Here is a 22,020-nt window from a genome sequence, read left to right on the forward strand (position 1 = left end):
ATTAGGGAGGAGGGCCCTGCCAGAGGCTTACAATCTAAAGGGTGGGGTGGAGACAATAGGTGCGTCTTTTGAGAGGGGGTCTAACAGAACATATTATGATGCTGGTGTAGGGGGGTATGCGAGCGTGAAGAGGTGAGTCTTGAGAGCTTGTTTGAAGGTATTAAAGGTGGGGGCGAGTCTGACGGCTGGTGGGAGAGAGTTCCAGAGAGTAGGGGCAGCCCTGGTGAAGTCCTGCAATCGTGCGTGTGACCGAGTTATGCGAGGTGCGACTAGGCGCAGGTCATTGGAGGATCGGAGGGGGCGGGCTGGTATGTGCCTGTGGACCAGATCAGAGATGTCGGTCGGGCAGGTCTTGTGCACGGATTTTTAGGCCAAGCACAGGATTTTGAAATTGATCCTAAAGCTGATGGGGAGCCAGTGTAGTGCTTTACAGAGCGGAGTTGTAGAGGCGCTGCGGTGAGAAGAATGTATCAGTCTGGCTGCCGCATTCATTACCAATTTAAGTGGGTCAGTACGGTTAGAGGGGAGGCCAGATAAAAGAGAATTGCAGTAGTCTAGGCGGGAGATGACAAGGGCATGGATAAGGAGTTTAGTAAGTCTTTAGTAAGCCAGTTTTAGTAAGACTTGCTGCCAGCTTCCTCTGCTTGCGTTCCTTTGTAAATTGTACTATGCAGTTAATCTTCTTTTAACACTGAAACTTCTTAGGGCTTATTTCCACTATGCCCGAATCTGGCCCGAATCTGCAGCATTTCCCTGCCTATGAGCTGCACGAATGCAGCCAAATCGGGATAGCTGTGCATGGCATGGCTTAGTAATTCGGCCTGCTGCTACGCAGCAGAACAAGAGCCACGGCCGACTTGGCAACAGCAGCGGCTCCCAGTGGAAAAAAGCCCTTTGTAAGAATTGTTCTTATTCTAACATATGCTGCATCTTTGACTTTTTTTTTTATCTGGTCAGGTAACAATAAATCAGAGCCTTATTTTTGGAACCCATGGATGGTTACCTTATGATAAAAGCATTTCCAATTATTTTACCTTTGCCAAGGATCAGACTGTGACGAGTCCTAAGTAAGTAAAACATATCATCATGGCAGCGTAAAATAACAATTTTTAAAGATAATTACCCATTTAAGGACCCCTTTGTCCTTTACCAGAACCTGCATTGTAGGAACAAAAGTGTTTTCGTCTTACAACTGGGATCCTATCAGATAGATACAGGGGTGACTTTGATCATATAACTGGAATACAATCAGATATGACATTGTGATAGCATGTCTTATTCTTGCTACAATTGCAGTCTAGTCACCTAGACTGTCACAAGAAAGTCAAAAGTGTAAGCGTTCATGTTTCTGGAGCAGTTTCTGGCTGCTGCTTCAGCCCTGCACAGCTCCACTGATATGCATCGGGAACTGCGCATTTATATATCCCTATACATCACCATCCAGGGATGGTGACCTTTATTTTATCAAATAAATGTGAGGCAGCCAGGCAGTAAGCTGGCTGATAACTTCAGTTTTGATAGCACAATGTACTTTAAAAGTTGTCTTCTTTTTTTAATTTTGTTTTTGTATTTTTAAAATATATACAATATTGCCAAAGTATTGTTATGCCTGCCTTTATATGCACACACACGCACGCACACACGCTCACACTTGCACACACACACACTCACGCACACTCACGCACACACTCACGCACACACTCACGCACGCACTCACTCGCACTCACTCGCACACACTCGCACACACTCACGCACACACTCACGCACACGCACGCACACGCACGCACACACACGCACACACACACACACACACACACACACACACACACACACACACACACACACACACACACACACACACACACACACTTACACTTTAATGACATCCCATTCATAGGCTTTAATATGGGGTGGGCCCAGCTTGAACTGCTCTGGGAAGGCTTTCCACAAGGTTTAGGAGTGTGGTTATGGGAATTTTTGAGCATTCTTTCAGAAGAGCATTTCTGAAGTCAGACACTGATGTTGGACAAGAATGCAGCCAATCGGGTTTCCAGTGAGTGCAGAGTGAGCCTTGCCATATGCTCAGCTATGTTCGTGTGAAAGTCAAAGGATGAATTGTGGTGTGAATATTATTAGGTGGGGTAGGCTGATGCAGATGGATTGTGAAATTACTGGATATGTATTTTAAGGCCATGTAAAGATTTTAATATACATATATAGTTACATAGTTTGGTTGAAAAAAGTCATTTGTTAATCAAGTCCAACCAAGAGTGAAAAACACAAAATAAATAAATACAAAATTACTGGTAGATACAGTTCTGTCTTGCACACTCGCATATTCCAGCTGATACAGAGGAAGGCTAGAAACCCTTACAAGGTTTGGTGCAATTAACCTGGATCAAGTATGATGAGAATTACCTAGTAATTATAGCCGTGGATGTCCTTCAATGCAAGGAAAGCATCCTCCTTTAAATGCAGATATAGAATTTGCCATAACTACTTCTGTGGTCAAATGTTCCATATTTTAACCACTCTTACCGTAAAGAACCCCTTACTTACTAGGCGACAAAACCTTTTTTTCCTTCATACACAAATCTTGTCCTTTTGTGCAAGCCTACGGACAAAAAGCTCATCTGTCAAGCTTTTGTATTGCCCTCTAATGTATTTATACATGTTAATTAGGTCACGTCTTAGCCATCTTTTTTTTCCAAGCTAAATAAACTGTCCAACCTTTCTTGGTAAGTGAGACCTTCCATCCTTTTGATTAATTTAGTTGCCCGTCGTTGTACCTATTCTAGCATATCAATATCCTTCCTTTGGTGCGGTGTCCAAAACTGTATCACATACGCCAGATGTTGCTAGAAAAGTGATTTATACAGAGGGAATAGTATACTAGCATCTCATGATTTTATTTCCCTTTTAAAGAGAACCCGAGGTGGGAATCTTAGAGTTAAATCTATACACAGAGGCTGGGTCTGGCTATAGTGCCCAGCCTCTGTTGCTAGTTGAATATTCCCTAAATCCCCCCTGTGCTCTGCACGAGCCCATAAATTACAGCCGCGCTGTCTGGCTCTGTTTACTTTTCTAGTGTCACTCACGCTGCTCCCCCGCCTCCTGCAGAGCGCAGTTCCCTGCCCGAGTCCCTTCTCTCTAATCAACGGCGAGGGAAGAGACGTGGGCGGGGATCGGCGCTCTGCAGGAGGCGGGGGAGCGGCATGAGTGGCACTAGAATGGTAAACAGAGCCTGCTGCGACACGCTCAGTGTCGCCAGCGCGGCTGTAATTTATGTGCTTGTGCAGAGAGCAGGGGGGATTTAGGGAATATTCAACTAGCAACAGAGGCTGGGCACTATAGCCAGACCCAGCCTCTGTGTATAGATTTAACTCTAAGATTCCCACCTCGGGTTCTCTTTAAGCATCCCAGACTTGTATTTGTTTTATCTACTGATGTTTCCCATTGAATATGGTTGTTTAACTTGTGATCAAACAGTATTCCCAAGTCTTTTTCCAAGTCTGATGTTCCCAGCTATATAAGACAAAATAAATTTTATCATGCACTTTTAAGGCTGGCCAAACATGCTGCTCCAGTATATGGGTGGTACCATAGTAGCTGTGTAACTAGAGAAGAAAGGAGGAATGCTCCTATGGTGTGTTAATCTTTTATTACTTTCAAAAGACATAATGCATGAATGTAGTGAAATAGTGTGTGTCGAGACGCCAGCAGGTCCTCTGTCTTCCCTAGGCCTGGACAGGGCTTCAGGTGTGATGGTAGCACAAATGGGCATTCAGTGACTGCCCTGATCAGGCTTTGGGAGGATAGAGAGGACCCGCTGGCAGCTTGACACTAGCCTTTTCACTACATTGATGTAAGTGCAACTTCTATGTGTAAAGTAAAAAGTAAAAGGTTAACGCACCATAGGAGCACTTATCCTTTATTGTCTTGTTCCCAGCTGTATGTTGTTTATCTTATATGGTGTGTTCTATCATTGGCACCTCCAAGGTGCACGACCTTACATTTGTCTACATAACATTTAATCTGCCATCTGGCTGCCCATATAGCCATGCTGTTGAGAGCTTGTTAAAAAAATATCACTATCCTGCTTAGTGCTTAAAACTTTGCATAATTTTGTATTATCTGCAAAGATGCTAACACTACTCTGTATTCCATCTGCTAGATCATTTATAAATAATTTGAAAAGGATTGGACCTAGTACTGACCCTTGTGGGACTAATGATATTTTTTTATGTTTTTTACTATTTCTATTTACAGAACGCAGCGCTTTGTTTCTGGGCCGTTTGCTCCTGGCCTTGAAATTACCTCTAAACTGTTTGTGGTTTCTCATGATGGTAAAGTACTATTCAGTGGAGGACATTGGGATAACAGTATCCGAGTAACATCCCTAGCAAAGGGCAAAGTGATTGGATCCCACATTCGTCACATGGGTGAGGATTAGCAGTATTTGTTGCTTATTTAGGATCTGTAGTCAGTCTTTCAGAATATGTACACTTTTAACGTATTGTAGCTCCCTAAATATATACAAGCATATAAAAAATGTTTTTCAAGTGCATCTTTAACTTGTTCCTTCTGAGGAAAGCATGATACTGAGTGCAGACAAAGGGCTTTCTGAATATTTTGTTTTGTGAAAGAAGGCACCATTGTCCTCTTTTCAAGTGTGTATTTTCTCCAGGCCATTAAAGGACAAGCAGTAACATGCCACCTTCGGTTAAAGTACATTTTCTTCCCACCTCTTCTGTCCATAGCCAGAACTTATTTCTATTTCTCCTTGCTTACAGTACATTCACTGAAGGCATGTGTTGTGTTGTATAAATGATGATAATGTCACTGCAAGGGATAAGGAGAAATCTCACTATTTATTTCTATTACAAGTGTGCACTTAATTTTAATTTCTGGAGTCTTCTACTATATTCTAAAAGTTGACACAATGGTATGAAACAAATAAAAATGTTGTTGTTCTGAGCCATTTTAAAACCATAAATACTGGTTAACACAACAGTCAGGGGTCCTGGAATCTGCCACAGACCGAGACCCCTACACCTACACCCATACACCCTTTGTCTGCCGTATCAAATCTAGCAGAAATTGCATAAATTTAGCAGCATTCAGGTGGGGGAGGCTTCAGTCGGACATAATCATGGATTATGTCACTTAGCAGGGACACCGCGTCCAGGTACAACCCCCACCTGGTCCCCTCCGTAACCACTCACCTGTCAACCGCATTCCAGGAAGCAGCAAAAAACAAATTTAAAACCAAAAACACAGGTTCACACAACACTCAGGGGTCCCCAGGGCCGGAGCTACCATAGGAAAAAATAGGCAGTTGCCCCAGGGCCCCAGAGCCTGTAGGGGCCCCCAAGTTGTCCCTCCCCCATCTGAACTGTTGCTCCCCAGGGACACTGCAGAGTCTGTTAAGTTGGGGGAGGGTCAGCAGCCAGCTCAGGGGCCCAGGAGGTAAATTTGGCTGCAACAAAGGGCCTCTGATGACACTTTTTGGTCAGGGTGGTGTCTGTTGGGGGGCCCCCAGGCTAATCTTGCCCTAGGGCCCCATTGTTACTTGAACCGGCCCTGGGGGTCCCGGAATCTTCCACAGACCGGGACCCCTAAACTACCATACGATACCCAGAGGGAGATACAGGTGAGCCCTGGAATTCTCACCACCAGGGGAATCAACCTCGCTGCTTCTAAACTGAATGCTAACTGCAAAACACACGAAAAACAAATGCACACTCCCAGCTAGCACATTACTACCTTTATCTGATCAGCAGGCAGCCGGTCAGCCAATCAGGTGCAATGCTATACACCCTTTGTCTGCCGTATCAAATCTAGCAGGAATTGCATAAATTTAGCAGCATTTAGGTGGGAGGCTTCGGTCCGACATAATCATGGATTATGTCACTAAGCAGGGACAACCTCCACATAGTCCCCCCCCCCCCCCCCCTAACCACTCACCTATCAACAGCATCCTGGAAGCTGCAAAAAAAGAAATTTAAAACCATATACTGGTTCACATGACAGTCAGGGGTCCCGGAATCTGCCACAGACCGGGAACTCCTAAATCACCATGTGATACCTAGAGAGAGGGTGAGCCCTGGAACTGCACAAAACTTCAATACTTTTTACAGTTCTTCAGGGCAGATGAGCACTGAGATAAATACTTAGATATTTTCCTAAATTTTAGACAGTGGCTTGTAGAGCGAAGCACATGGTTTTGGCGGCGAGCGCAGAAACTAGGCACTGGTATAGCAGTAATGTTATACTGCACGGGGTACCTATGGGTAATTTGGGGTTATGGTGTTTGCCGGACAGCAAATTACATCTCCCTCCGAGTTGTGACAACTCAGAGGGGGAATAGTATTTTACGCCTCTGGGAATTTGTGCAGCAGCAGGGTGAGCCGTCATTCAGCTCATCCTGTGCCCAGCTGACCGGAGGCATACATATACGTATGCTTCTAGAGATCCCTTTACACTGCACTTCAGTCTTATTAACATTTATCTTCTCAATTTTTGGCAAAGGACTTTGTTATCCTGTTTTTTTGATCACCAGTGTACCTTGGTAACTTAACGTGTATTGTTTCTCCTTGGTAGATATTGTAACGTGCCTTGCCACAGATTTTTGTGGCATACATCTCATATCTGGGTCCCGAGACACAACATGCATGATCTGGCAGATTTCACAGCAGGTGAGCATTCTGAGTATTTCATATTTAGTATGAAGTTCTGAGTATTCATATTTTTCTCTGTGTTATCTTAGTTAGTCCAAATGAGTTCTGTTGGATGACTGCTTTAAAGATACCCCGAGGTGGGGTTTTAAGAATGAAATCTGCGCTCAGAGGCTGGGTCTGCTTATATTGCCCAGCCTCTGTTGTTATTTCAATCCCCCCTAAGTTCCCCCTGCGCTCCGCTCTCCCCCATAAATCACAGCCGCGCTGTTGACACGCAACGGGCTGTGTTTACCTTTGTCCTGTCACTCTCCGCCGATCCCCTGCCTCCTCCATAGCTCCAGTCCCCGCCTGCGTCCCTTCCCTCCCCGCTGATTGGAGGGAAGGGACGCGGGCGGGGACCGGCGCTATGCAAGAGGAGGGGGAGCGCCGAGACTGACAGTACAAAAGTAAACACAGCCCGCTGCGACACGCTGCGTGTCGGCAGTGTGGCTGTGATTTATGGGGGAGAGCGGGAACTTAGGGGGGATTGAAATAGCAACAGAGGATGGGCGATATAAGCAGACCCAGCCTCTGTGTGCAGATATCATTCTTAGAACCCCACCTCAGGTTCTCTTTAAAGGGAACCAGAGATGAACCTAAACCTGGAAAATGAAAAAGATGTTATACATACCTGGGGCTTCCTCCAGCCCTATGCGCTCTGATCGATCCCACGCCGCCGTCCTCCGCTGCCTGCATCTACGAGAACCGGGTCCCGTCACTGATGTCATCGGAGCGAGCTACGCAGGAGAAGTGTGCCCTCTACGTATCTCTCCAGCGGCTGCAGAGATACGCGAACAGCGCACTTCCCTTACGCTTAGACTGGCTCCGACTGACGGAACAGCGGGGAGCCAGTTCTCGTAGCTGCAGGCAGAGGAGGATGGCGGCGTGGGATCGATCAGAGCGTATGGGGCTGGGGGAAGCCCCAGGTATGTGTAAATTCTTTTTCATTTTCATCTATGGTTCCCTTAAAAAGATTTTTGTATCCCTAAGTTAGAAGTAACTTTTTGTATTCAGCTACTTTCAGAGTGGGGTGTTGTGGCATAACTGCCGTACTGTAACATGGAACGTCGCACGGCAATGCAACATCTATGCAATGTTCACAGTGCTGCCGGTGCGGCCTAACAGCGTGTGGCATCACAAATAATATGAATTAAATTCAATTACCACTGCTTACCCAGGTGGTCGCCCCAACTAATGCTGCTCTCCCCGGGGCCCCATGCAGAGTATTAGTGCAGCGAAGCACTCTGATGATCACCTCTCCAGCTGGCACCCTCCTACCTCTGTGCTGCCGTAATTTCCTGGTTCTCTTAGTGACCTAGCAGCATGTGCACACTGACATACACCCAGGGCCGGATTTGTGCTTTTTAATCACCCTAGGCCCACTGTTACAAGCCACCACTCACCCTCAAAATCAAAAGTAGTGACCATCTTTTCATATAATGAAATAAGTTGAAATTTGTTTTACGATGGTCATCCAAGAGTAACACCCGCTCACTAATTAATTTAGTGGAGTAATCCCTTCCCTTAAAGGATACCTGACCCAAGGCAAAGCTACCTAAGGTAATCAAAGAGCTGTGGAGCTGTGCACATGCTGGATCCACATACCTCTGAATTGTCAATTTCTCTTCTCACTCCTAACCAGGAAGTGAATTTACGGCTGGGGCAAAGACAAATACAAGAGATACCAACACACAAAGGTATCAACACCGCTCTTTGCTTACCTTCAGTAGCGTTGCCTTGGGTCAGGCATAAGCTCTGCATACAACATAATGGTATAACCAATTTGTGTGAACAATACAGCCTAAAGCCTCATCTACACGCGTAGATGAGGCTCCGATGTTCCTTATCAATCGAGCCGCTGATGCGGCTCGATTGATAAGATCCGACAGGACGGATCTCCCCACCACCGATTCCCTGCTCGTTCCCCGCGAGGGGACAATGGCAGGGAATTGAGCGGAAGATGAGCGGGGAATCGTATCCGACGCACGCGCGGGCGAGCAGGGACGCTGAAGAGGCGATCCGGCAGCTAATCGAACCGCCGGATCGGAGCCTCATCTGCTCGTGCAGATGAGGCTTTATAATCATAATGCCCCAAATAAACCACACCTCTTCATTACAAAATCCCTGCCAGAGACAACCCAATTAGCATAGGTAAACACTGCCATAACAATGCCCACACTATACGCCCCAGGGATGAGCTCTGAATAGATATTAGCGTAGCTACCTACTCAAAATCATTCCAAATTCAAACCTTAATTACTGCAGGTGTGAGGGCAGGTGAGAGATGGTTAACTTACCAAGGGGGGCTGTCTTCTTGTACGCCTTTCCAATGCGCCCCACGCCGTGCTCCAATTTGCGGTCACGTGACTACCACGCTTCCGCCTTCCGGGTTGAATCATGGACCCATTCGGTTTATAGTTATGTTGTTCACTTTTATTCGGAAACAGGAATTATAGCCTTTCTTGACATATAAATCTCTGAGCATCTGATTCTGCAAATGCGATAGGAAAAGATTTACTGTTGTGACAGATATGTGGTAACTATTATGATAGTTGCTTTTATTCTTTTTTTTTTTTTTTCCTAATACCCATCTATCTGCTTGATCCCTATCCGCATGTTTCATGTTTACCCCTAAGAAATACAAGCGATGTTATAACAATTCTATATATTTTATGTTCTACTTTTTCTATGTGGATATCTGTCATTGCATTTCTTATTGTAGGTACCATTAATGCTCCAATAAAAGTATTAAAAAAAAAATGGAAAATGCTAGATGAGGTTTCACGGACAATAGAGATTCAGTTATAATATATTTCAGATTAAAGGTTAATTATCCTGTTGTCAGTATATTAGAAATTGGATCTGACTCCTGTAATTAAGCCTTATTTATTTAAGTATTTATATAGCGCCGACATATTATGCAGCACTGTACAGAGTGTATTGTCTTGTCACTAACTGTCCCTCAGAGGGGCTCACAATCTAATCCCTACCATAATCATATGTCTATGTATGTATCATAGTCTAGGGCCAATTTAGGGGGAAGCCTTCTAACTTATCTGTATGTTTTTGAGATGTGGGAGGAAACGAGAGTGCCCGGATGAAACCCATGCAGACACGGGTAAAACATACAAGCTCCTTGCAGATGTTGACCTGGCTGGTATTCTAACCAGGGACCCAGCGCTGCAAGGCGAGAGCACTAACCACTGGCCACTGTGCTGCCTTGTATCAAATAATTATCATCTTGTATAGTGAAGGCTCATCATGTAAGTGGTCTTTGGATAGCAAATGAAATATATCTTGATTTCTCTAGGGTGGTGTTTCTGGTGACCTGTTTGCCAAGCCTCTCCAGATCCTTTATGGACACATCGATGAAATCTCTAGTGTTGCTATTAGCACTGAGCTGGACATGGCTGTTTCCGGAGCAAGAGTAAGATTTCTTTTTATCTGAATATTTGTTGCTGCTGAAAAGATCGCCATTCTAAACAAATCCTGTTGCGTAATAACCAGGCTCAACTTTGGAGAACTGAATGTTTGTTTTTCTTACAGGATGGAACAGTGATAATTCATACAATCCGACGAGGACAGTACATGAGGACACTGAAACCACCAAGTGACAGCTCTCTTGTCATGAGTATTCCAAATTTGGCTGTGTCTTGGGATGGACATATAGTTATCCACAGCAGCTTGGAAGGCAAGGGAACACTTAAGGTGTGCTATTCAGTAATTTTTTTCCTATTGTTTTATGTTTGCTTTGTGCATCTCCAGTTATTTATATATTATTACCACTTAAGGAATAAAGATCTACTGCAGCTACCAATACAGCCAGTTCAACTGTTACCTTCTTATGACAGACCAGCAAAATGCAACCCCAGACAATTTTACAAACATTTTTGCTCCATTGCATAGTACTGATTAACAATACAGCTTGTGCAGAGCAGGGAAGATCCAAGCTTGCATTATGTTTACATATACAATAGCAGTTCAGGGTAGGAAAACTCTACCAAAAAAAAAAGTTAGTACGAAGTTGGGAATGGCTAGCATCATTGTTCCCATACTTTGTCACTGGTGACACAGCTTAAAGGGGTAGGTACGTCAGAAATGTGGGCACCCAGAAATGCCAATAGTAGAATCTCAGTACCTTTACCAATATTCTATTAAAGTAGAAAAAACAATAGTAAAATATTGGTAGTAAATATCAATATTTTACTACATCTAAACCAAAGTTTAATCTCACACTAAACTTTCCACTACTGATGCCTAACCTTAACTCCTCAACCCCCCAGGGCTGACCTTAACCAGCCCCTCTGCCAAAAACTTTAATTTTCAGCTGCTGCCATAGGGGCCCATTGAATTATCGTTAGAGGGGAATCTGGGCACCCACAACTCCCAATATTTGTCTGCTGCCTAATTTCCGATAATTCAGTGGGCTCCTAGGGTGGCGCCCAAACTTCCACCACTAGCAATGAAAAACAAATGTTCACTCTATGTAAAGGGTTGTCGGAGTTGCAATTTAACCAGTTAGTGTATATAATACAGTATATCTACGCCCCTGGAGACTCCATATTAGCTCCGGGGGCGTAGATATACTTATCTCAATGCGATCAGCGTTGTGCACCCTGCCCCGTGTCAATTATCGCCAGCATCAATGAGATGCTTGCGGTCATTGTTGCAAATGCAGTAACACATACAAAAGTTAATTCCTGTTAGCAAACTAACAGTACAGCAGGAAGAAAAAGTGTGGGGACGACTTGTGGCCAAATAGTAAAATTACACCTACATACATTTCTTTAAATAAAAATTACATAATCTCCCATTAAAATTAACCCCTTTCCTCCAGCACTCTCCCATAGTGACTGCAAAAAAAAAAATTGCATATAAAAAGACATTTAAAAAAATACATAAATAGTTACCTTAGGGACTCAACTTTTCTTAAATGTATGTCATGAAGGTATATTACTGCTATGTTTGCGAATAAGGGCTTGTAATTAGTGACGGACGCAAAACTGGAAAAATACATCATTATTTTCAGATATAATATTGTCACCATACATGGTGATAGGGACATAATTTAAACAGTGTAATAACATGGACAAATGGGCAAATGAAATTCCTGTGTTTTAATTGCAGTAGCATGTATTAATTTAAAAACTATAATGGCCGAAAACTGAGAAATAATGCTTTTTTTTCAATTTTTTTCTTATTATTCTCATGAAAATGCAATTAGAATAAAATAATTCTTAGCAAAATATATCACCCAAAGAAAGCCTAATTGGTGGCAAAAAAAAACGTAGCTAATTTTGTTGTGATTAGTAGTGATAAAGTTATTGGCAAATGAAATGGAGGCGCATTTCTCTGGTCCATAAGGGGAATAATCCCTCAGTTGTGAACTGGTTGACTTATTAATTATTTCATAAAGGCATTTACGTTTCAAGTTGTGCTGTGTAATCTAACTTCTTATTTCTTTTGGTATGATGATCTCTACCGACTAGTGCTGCCCAGTACCCCCCCCCCCCCCCCCAAAAAAAAAGAAATTAAATGTTCTCTGTACTTCTTTCTCCTGCAACACAAGTAATGATCACTGATCCTGTCCCTTCTGATTCTGGGCCAAATTAGCTGGCCACTGGTTTCCTTTGATTCAGCTCCCTGGACATGGCTTATGTTGTAACATGGTGTCACTTATTAACTCCCCTTCACAGCAAAGGCACAGAAGAGGAGAAAATGCTGGTACTGTGGACATACACTGTAGACACTTAAACAGAAAAAAAGATGTTTAGATCATTTTTTGTACAATTGAGCAAACTGGGCAGCACTGGCTGGGGAATCCCTGATGCTCGTTCTTTCTTGCTGCATGCCACTGGACTTGAGCAATCTGTGTTTCTTGTTGTAGAACAAGAATGCAATGCATCTGTACAGCGTAAATGGAAAGTACCTGGGTTCTGAAAGCCTCAAGGAGCAGATACTGGACATGTGTGTGAGTGGTGAAAATATTGTGACTGGCAGTCGTCAAGGATATCTCTCCATACGAGATCTGTACAGGTATTCTAAACTAAATTTAAATACATTATTAATCACTGTTCAATGCTTCGCTCAAAGGTAGTACAACAAAAACAAAAGATTTGTAAAGCGCTTTTCTCCCATAGGACCCAAAGCACATGTATAGCTTTGAGCTATGTGGTCTATCAGGCATTATTATGCTAAACTGAAATGACCACATAGGCCTCGATTTATAAAAGTGAGTGCAGTAGTTCAGAGGCGGGCGGGAAATGACCACTAGTGGTAAATGAGGATTTTTACAGTGAATTCATAAAAAAAAAAATTCTGAGTGCGAGGTGATTGCAATAGCAGGCGGTAAGTGTGCGGTGTGGTGCGGACAGCTGTCGGTATAATTTGCTGAGTGCGGTTTGCCGCTGACTTCCTAATGACATAATGATATAGATATATATATATATATATATATATATATATATATATATATATATAAACACAGTGGTGTGAAAAACTATTTGCCCCCTTCCTGATTTCTTATTATTTTGCATGTTTGTCACACTTAAATGTTTCTCTTCATCAAAAACCGTTAACTATTAGTCAAAGATAACATAATTGAACACAAATTGCAGTTTTAAATGATGGTTTTTATTATTTAGTGAGAAAAATAACTCAAAACCTACATGGCCCTGTGTGAAAAAGAAATTGCCCCCTGAACCTAATAACTGGTTGGGCCACCATTAGCAGCAATAACTGCAATCAAGCGTTTGCGATAACTTGCAACGAGTCTTTTACAGCGCTCTGGAGGAATTTTGGCCCACTCATCTTTGCAGAATTGTTATAATTCAGCTTTGAGGGTTTTCTAGCATGAACCGCCTTTTTAAGGTCATGCCACAACATCTCAATAGGATTCAGGTCAGGACTTTCACCAGGTCACTCCAAAGTCTTCATTTTGTTTTTCTTCAGCCATTCAGAGGTGGATTTGCTGGTGTGTTTTGGGTCATTGTCCTGCTGCAGCACCCAAGATCGCTTCAGCTTGAGTTGACGAACAGATGGCCGGACATTCTCCTTCAGGATTTTTTGGTAGACAGTAGAATTCATGGTTCCATCTATCACAGCAAGCCTTCCAGGTCCTGAAGCAGCAAAACAACCCCAGACCATCACACTACCACCACCATATTTTACTGTTGGTATGATGTTCTTTTGGTGAAATGCTGTGTTACTTCTACGCCAGATGTAACGGGACATGCACCTTCCAAAAAGTTCAACTTTTGTCTCGTCGGTCCACAAGGTATTTTCCCAAAAGTCTTGCCAATCATTGAAATTTTTTTTAGCAAAATTGAGACGAGCCTTAATGTTCTTTTTGCTTAAAAGTGGTTTGCGCCTTGGATATCTGCCATGCAGACCGTTTTTACCCAGTCTCTTTCTTATGGTGGAGTCATGAACAATGACCTTAATTGAGGCAAGTGAGGCCTGCAGTTCTTTAGATGTTGTCCTGGGGTCTTTTGTGGCCTCTCGGATGAGTTTTCTCTGCGCTCTTGGGGTAATCAGCCAGCCACTCCTGGGAAGGTTCATCACTGTTCCATGTTTTTGCCATGTGTGGATAATGGCTCTCACTGTGGTTCGCTGGAGTCCCAAAGCTTTTGAAATGGCTTTATAACCTTTACCAGACTGATAGATCTCAAGTACAGTACTTTGTTCTCATTTGTTCCTGAATTTCTTTGGATCTTGGCATGATGTCTAGCTTTTGAGGTGCTTTTGGTCTACTTCTCTGTGTCAGATAGCTCCTATTTAAGTGATTTCTTGATTGAAACAGGTGTGGCAGTAATCAGGACTGGGGGTGACTACAGAAATTGAACTCAGGTGTGATAAACCACAGTTAAGTTATTTTTTAACAAGGGGGGCAATCACTTTTTCACACAGGGCCATGTAGATTTGGAGTTTTTTTTTCTCACTAAATAATAAAAACCATCATTTAAAACTGCATTTTGTGTTCAATTAGGTTATCTTTGACTAATAGTTAACGGTTTTTGATGAGCAGAAACATTTAAGTGTAGTTTTTCACACCACTGTGTGTGTATATATATATATATATATATATATATATATATATATATATATATATATATATATATATATATATATATATATTCTTATAAATTAACTCTGTACAATTTCTAAAAGCCTGGGTGATATTACAACCACCCTTCCTCCTCTGTATCCATAAAAAATCCATAACATTAAGTTGAAAGGGCTCCATTTGTCACCTAAAATGCTACTCGCCAGGTCTTTGTTGGCGATAACATGTTATTTATCGCTTCCTTCCTCACCCTTTTTCTTCATGAATACACTTCATTCAGTTTACCAACACAAACAACGTTTTCGTTACGGCACTATTACCGCACGCGGTAAAACATGCGTTACATTTTATGAATCCACTATCAACAACATACCATGCGGTAATTTACCGCTTGGGCGATAACACATGCGGTAATGCTTTATGAATCGAGGCCATATTGGGATATTGAATATCCACACTCCCCCCCCCAAATGTAGGAGCAGCAGGTTGCTGTTGTGCTCCTTTCACTTTCATACCACACACCACCATTCAACCCAGCAGCTGCTGTGCTGAGCATTGCACATAGCTTGGTTCCTCTGCATATGTGAATACTACAGTACCCCTTTACTCCACTTGCACACAGCTGTTTCTGGGTAAAAATCGGGTACTATGTGTTATACATACAGTACTCAAGCTTTACATACACATTGATAAAAAGAAATACACTGTATTCTCAGCTGGCTGTATGCAATAAATGTTTCTGTAAACAGATATGCTGTCAATTTGCAGATTTTGATGCAAGTTGGTGCCATAAGGATACAGCAAAATTAAAAAATGCACCCGGCAAGCTTACCTGTAGAGCAAAATCTATATCCTAAAGGGCCCTTTTCCACTAGCAATCGCTAGCGTTCACGCTGAACGCTAGCGATTGCTGAATCGCAATTACCGCCGATTCCCCGACGTTCGCGGCCGCGATTTTGCTATGCTATGCACTGCATAGCAAAATCGCGGCAAAAGTCGCTCCGCGGCGCGATCGCGATCAAGTAAAAACGAATCACGGTAGTGGAAATTACCTACCGCGATTCCTATGTTAAAAAGCAAACCGTAGCGATTGTAAAATGGCTGGTGGAAAAGGGCCCTCAGAGCTCATGAATGGCGAAAGTGTCCCAGCAGTGCTTCCTGCCTGTATTGTGATTTCCACTAATAGGGGAGATAAGAGTTGCTGATTCTGTTCTCCAGTAGAGGTCACATTACTGAGACAGCTTTTCCTCTTGGCTAAATTTGCTGGAATTTTATATTTTTGTACTGAGGTCAGTGGTTTCATCTTGCAGTTTGTCTCATTGTCTGCTGATATCCTACCAGGATGCATTCTGTGATTACTTTTAAATATTTGACTTATACCATATTTATTCTATTCACAGCTTGAGTCTAAGCGTTGGCCCTGTCACTATGCGAGTTCCCATACACTGTGTTTCTGTGACTAAAGAGAGCAGTCACATCCTGGTGGGACTGGAGGATGGTAAACTAATCATTGTCGGCGTTGGCAAACCAGCAGAGGTGAGGATAGTTAGTTGCCTGTTTTTATATCCGTTTTAAAGCTTCAGTGTATTTTCTGTAGTGTTGTATTCAAAACTGTACTCAGTACTCTAGATGTGCTCTCACAAGTAATTATACTGAGTGAGGAATGCACTAGCATCTCTTGTATTTAGATCCCTTTTTCTGCTTCCTTAAATTTTATACAATTTAGCTGGTGTTGCTTGGTATTAAATATGTTGGCTTGTCATCCAGTACTCTGAAGTCCTCTTCCAAATCTAATGTTCCCAGCTGTATCCCATTTTTTATTTAAACGGCACTATGATATTCGCATTGGCAACATGATTGGCCTTATATTTATTGACAGGAAATTGCTTCTGTCATATGTTTACCCATATATCCATGGTATCAAAATCCTTGTACTGTAGTATGTCACTATCCAGCAGAATGTTTATAATTCTACGTACTATAGTAAACATCTGCAATTCTATCTCTAGGCCATTAATAAATACATTAGAGAACTTGATCCAGTACTGACTTTTTTGATATCAGCTGCTGAAATCGGCATAAAAATGCACGAGTGCGCTCAGGCCCTTAGCCAGTTCTCTATCCACATACCCATTGATAGAGGTGGCCCGAACGGTTCGCCCGCGAACAGTTGCAGGCGAACTTTGGGTGGTTCGCGTTCGCCGGCGAAGGCAAACTTTTGTGGAAGTTCGATTCGCCCTTGTCACGCTCGGTGGTATATACTCCACAGTCAGCACGTAATGCATAGCCTGACGTGAAGGAGACACACACGCAAGCACAAGGAACCAGGATATCCCCAGTGTAGTGGAGGAGAGGACTGACTCCCGTAGGAGATGTGGCGCACAGAGCAGGCATAGCCGAGCAACCACAAACAATACTTAAGATACAATGGATATGATATTCCTAGCGTATTACAATTACAGCTATCAATGAAACTGCACACGACTGACTAACATATGTATATATCGGCGATAAACCGATATATAACATAAGCAAGGAACGCTAACTAGGAACTGGAGCAATACAAGGAACAGGACTAGGAAGGATTCGCTACTTCTACGCAGAAGTGAGCGCAATCCACGCAAGGTAACAGGAACAGGACTAGGAGGGATTCGCTACTTCTACACAGAAGTGAGCGCAATCCACACAAGGTAACAGGACTGAGCTAACTAAGCACGGGTGATCACGATACGTGCAACCTACCGAAACGTGCTGGAAGCTGACTGACTGAACACAGGATATAAACAGTTCGTGTACGTATATATCAGCGACACTGATGTATTAACGTAATACGAATACAAGGAAAATAACAAACGTGCTAGTATGCGTATATATCGGCGATGAATCAATATATGATGCAAGACAAACAAAGTACCAAATACAGATAAACAGGACCAGAACTAGAAATACTCACTGACTCCTACGCAGGAGATCAGTGCAGTCTACATGAATTAACTCTATAACTATGAACACGGTCTGGGGCCAGAGCAGCAGCAAGACAGGCTTATGCTGAAGCTATGATAGCCCATGGAGCACTGCAGGAAGCAGTCCTTTATACTAAGGTCATCCAATGGGAGCAGACATGCAGATTCCCACACAGGTGATTGATAATCAATCACAGGCTGACAGCAGGAAAGGGCAGACAATGATATGCAGCCTGCCAGAAAGGGATTGCAGCTCGATTGCAAAAGACAATGTTTTCTTTCACAAAAGCATCTTAAGGTGGCCATACACTGGCGATTTGCCATCAGATTCGACCAACAGATAGATCCCTCTCTGATCGAATCTAAACAGAGAGGGATTGTATGGCCACCTTTACTGCAAACAGATTGTGAATCGATTTCAGCCTGAAACCGATCACTATCTGTGGAGCTGCCGCTGCAAACGCCCTCCCCCCCCCCACTTCTTCCTGCCCGGCAGGAAGTTTAAACAGTAGAGTGCCCTCTACGGTTTAAACTTCCTGCCGGGCAGAAAGAAGTGAAGCATGCCGGAGACCAGAGCGGAGAAGACGGCAGAGACCAGGGACACGCGCCGGCCGGATACCCACTGTATTCCATCGGTCGTCGGGCATTCGAACGCCGCTATCGACGCACTCCCGACCCGCCGGCGGTGTGCGCGGCAATTTCACAGCCGATTCGATCACTGTGATCGGATCAGCTGTATATCGGCGGGAAAATCGTTAGGTGTATGGGCCCCTTTAAACCGTCATCAACCTCAGAGCGACAGCAGATGGAATCAACGCTCAGTGTGAGCACAGGCAAAACTATGCGAGCAAATGCACACAAAGAAATCAAAAACTGCTTGTCTACAGTAAAACTGCAGCCAGCAGTACATGCTGCAGAAGTGATCATAACAGCCCTCATAATGCTCCATTACGGTCAACTTTGCCCCTCTACATCACAGTCAGCAGGCACATTATCACCAATCAGACTACACTCACTCCTGGAGCCCCCCCCCCCCCCCCCCCTTATAAAAGGCAAGGTTCTCCGGCCGTTTTACTCACTTGTCTGCCTATGGTAATTAGCTAACAGACAGCTGCTGACAGACTCTGCTAGGGAAAGCTTAGTTAGGCTCTTGTAGGCTTGTTAGCTTGCTCCTGGCTGATTGTTATTCCTTATATTGCACCCCACCACTGCTCCCTCTCTCCTCCCTCCTCTCTCCTCCTCCTCCGGGAGGGTGTTGTCTTCCAGGGATTTGTAGGATGTCAAAAGCCAACTCGCATACATTGGCTAGGAATCGAACCCAGACCTACCGCATGGTAGGCTGCTATCCTAACCATTATACCACCAACACAACACACTACAATGCTACATGCTGAAGCCAGCCTAGCTTAGCATGTACCATTATGATATATCCAAGAGAAAAATAAGCTTGCTTAGGGATTTGTAGGATGTCAAAAGCCAACTCACATACATTGGCCAGGAATCGAACCCAGGCCTACCGCGTGGTAGGCTGCTATCCTAACCATTCCACCACCAACACAACACACTACAATGCTACATGCTGAAGCCAGCCTAGCATATACCATTATGATATATCCAAGAGAAAAATGAGTTTGCTTAGGGATTTGTAGGATGTCAAAAGCCAACTCACATACGTTGGCCAGGCATCGAACCCAGGCCTACCGTGTGGTAGGCTGCGATCCTAACCATTATACCACCAACACAACACACTACAATGATACATGCTGAAGCCAGCCTAGCATGTACTATTTTGATATACCCAAGAGAAAAATGAGCTCTCTCTCTCTAGGACTTGATGCCATTGAACTGAATTTTCAGCTTAAAACCATCAACGGATACCGGCAGAATTTCACCGGCAATTTCGAAATTCCGCCAGATTCAAAAAGCAATTCCGTTCCGACCAAACGGAGCGGAATGACCAATTTACCCCCAAAATTGCGGAAAATACAATTCCGCGGAAAGCGGTGACCATCCCTACTAGAGAGAGAGAGAGATGAATCTACATGGCTATTTGGGGTTCTCTTAGGACAACTGTTGAACACAAAATGCAAGGCCATGCCTGGGTGGGCTTGAACCACCAACCTTTCAGTTAACAGCCAAACGCGCTAACCAGTTGTGCCACAGAGACTGTGTACACCAAAGACTGTGCACGCAGTTGCTGTTGAATGATTTTATGGGGATGTATGCTTGTCTTTTAGAGGGAGGAAGTAAGTCTTCTCCAAGAAGTTTCGGAATGTTGTGTTGGTGGTATAATGGTGTGGATAGCAGCCTACCAAGTGGTAGGCCTGGGTTCGATTCCTGGCCAATGTATGCGAGTTGGCTTTTGACATCCTACAAATCCCTAAGCAAGCCCTTTTTACTCTTGGATATATCACAATGGTACATGCTAGGCTGGCTTCAGCATGTAGCATTGTAGTGTGTTGTGTTGGTGGTATAATGGTGTGGATAGCAGCCTACCAAGCGGTAGGCCTTGGTTCGATTCCTGGCCAATGTATGTGAGTTGGCTTTTGACATCCTACAAATCCCTAAGCAAGCTCATTTTTCTCTTAGATATATCATAATGGTGCATGCTAGGCTGGCTTCAGCATGTAGTGTTGGTGGTGGTATAGTGGTGAGGAGAGCTGCCTACCAAGCACTAGACCTGGGTTTGATTCCCGGCCAATGTACAGGATCTTCTCAAAAAATTAGCATATTGTGATAAAGTTCATTATTTTCTGTAATGTACTGATAAACATTAGACTTTCATATATTTTAGATTCAAATACACACAACTGAAGTAGTTCAAGCCTTTTATTGTTTTAATATTGATGATTTTGGCATACAGCTCATGAAAACCCCAAATTCCTATCTCAAAAAATTAGCATATTTCAGCCGACCAATAAAAGGAAGTGTTTTTAAAACAAAAAAGTCAACCTTCAAATAATTATGTTCAGTTATGCACTCAATACTTGGTTGGGAATCCTTTTGCAGAAATGACTGCTTCAATGCGGCGGGGCATGGAGGCAATTAGCCTGTGGCACTGCTCAGGTGTTCTGGAGGCCCAGGATGCTTCGATAGCGACCTTAAGCTCATCCAGAATGTTGGGTCTTGCGTCTCTCAACTTTCTCTTCACAATCTGTGGGGTTCAGGTCAGGAGAGTTGGCAGGCCAATTGACCACAGTAAACCATTTACCAGTGGTTTTGGCACTGTGAGCAGGTGCCAGGTCGTGCTGAAAAATGAAATCTTCATCTCCATAAAGCTTTTCAGCAGATGGAAGCATGAACCCACTTTTGAACCAGAAACAGCGGCAGAAGCGCCTGACCTGGGCTACAGAGAAGCATCACTGGACTGTTGCTCAATGGTCCAAAGTACTTTTTTCGGATGAAAGCAACTTTTACATGTCATTCGGAAATCAAGGTGCCAGAGTCTGGAGGAAGACTGGGTAGAGAGAAATGCCAAAATGCCTGAAGTCCAGTGTCAAGTACCCACAGTCAGTGATGGTCTGGGGTGCCATGTCAGCTGCTGGTGTTGGTCCACTGTGTTTTATCAAGGGCAGGGTCAATGCAGCTAGCTATCAGGAGATTTTGGAGCACTTCAGGCTTCCATCTGCTGAAAAGCTTTATGGAGATAAAGATTTCATTTTTCAGCACGACCTGGCACCTGCTCACCGTGCCAAAACCACTAGTAAATGGTTTACTGACCATGGTATTACTGTGCTCAATTGGCCTGCCAACTCTCCTGACCTGAACCCCATAGAGAATCTGTGGGATATTGTGAAGAGAAAGATGAGAGACGCAAGACCCAACACTCTGGATGAGCTTAAGGCCGCTATCGAAGCCTCCTGGGCCTCCATAACACCTGAGCAGTGCCACAGGCTGCTTGCCTCCATGCCACGCCGCATTGAAGCAGTCATTTCTGCAAAAGGATTCCCAACCAAGTATTGAGTGCAAAACTGAACATAATTAATTGAAGGTTGACTTTTTTTATTTTAAAAACACTTTTCTTTTATTGGTCGGATGAAATATGCTAATTTTTTTGAGATAGGAATTTTGGGTTTTCTTGAGCTGTATGCAAAAATCATCAATATTCAAACAATAAAAGGCTTGAACTATTTCAGTTGTGTGTATTTGAATCTAAAATATATGAAAGTCTAATGTATATCAGTACATTACAGAAAATAATGAACTTCATCACAATATGCTAATTTTTTTAGAAGATCCTGTATGTACGCTGGCTTTTGAAATCCTACAATTC

General features: G+C 43.4%; 1 protein-coding gene across 3 annotated transcripts in view; it reads left to right on the forward strand.

Annotated features, from left to right (window-relative positions):
• The window catches only part of NBEAL1 (neurobeachin like 1), a 290,887-nt gene that overhangs the window by 257,930 nt on the left and 10,937 nt on the right, over positions 1-22,020 (forward strand). For all 3 annotated transcript variants that reach the window (XM_068245018.1, XM_068245019.1, XM_068245020.1), the window contains 7 exons: positions 958-1,067; positions 4,270-4,442; positions 6,604-6,698; positions 10,030-10,146; positions 10,266-10,427; positions 12,607-12,755; positions 16,185-16,320. In XM_068245018.1, the coding sequence (XP_068101119.1) occupies positions 958-1,067; positions 4,270-4,442; positions 6,604-6,698; positions 10,030-10,146; positions 10,266-10,427; positions 12,607-12,755; positions 16,185-16,320 (942 nt within the window). The remainder of the gene's footprint in view (positions 1-957; positions 1,068-4,269; positions 4,443-6,603; positions 6,699-10,029; positions 10,147-10,265; positions 10,428-12,606; positions 12,756-16,184; positions 16,321-22,020) is intronic.

Source organism: Hyperolius riggenbachi, chromosome 7, assembly GCF_040937935.1.
Source record: "Hyperolius riggenbachi isolate aHypRig1 chromosome 7, aHypRig1.pri, whole genome shotgun sequence".
Taxonomy (NCBI): domain Eukaryota; kingdom Metazoa; phylum Chordata; class Amphibia; order Anura; family Hyperoliidae; genus Hyperolius; species Hyperolius riggenbachi.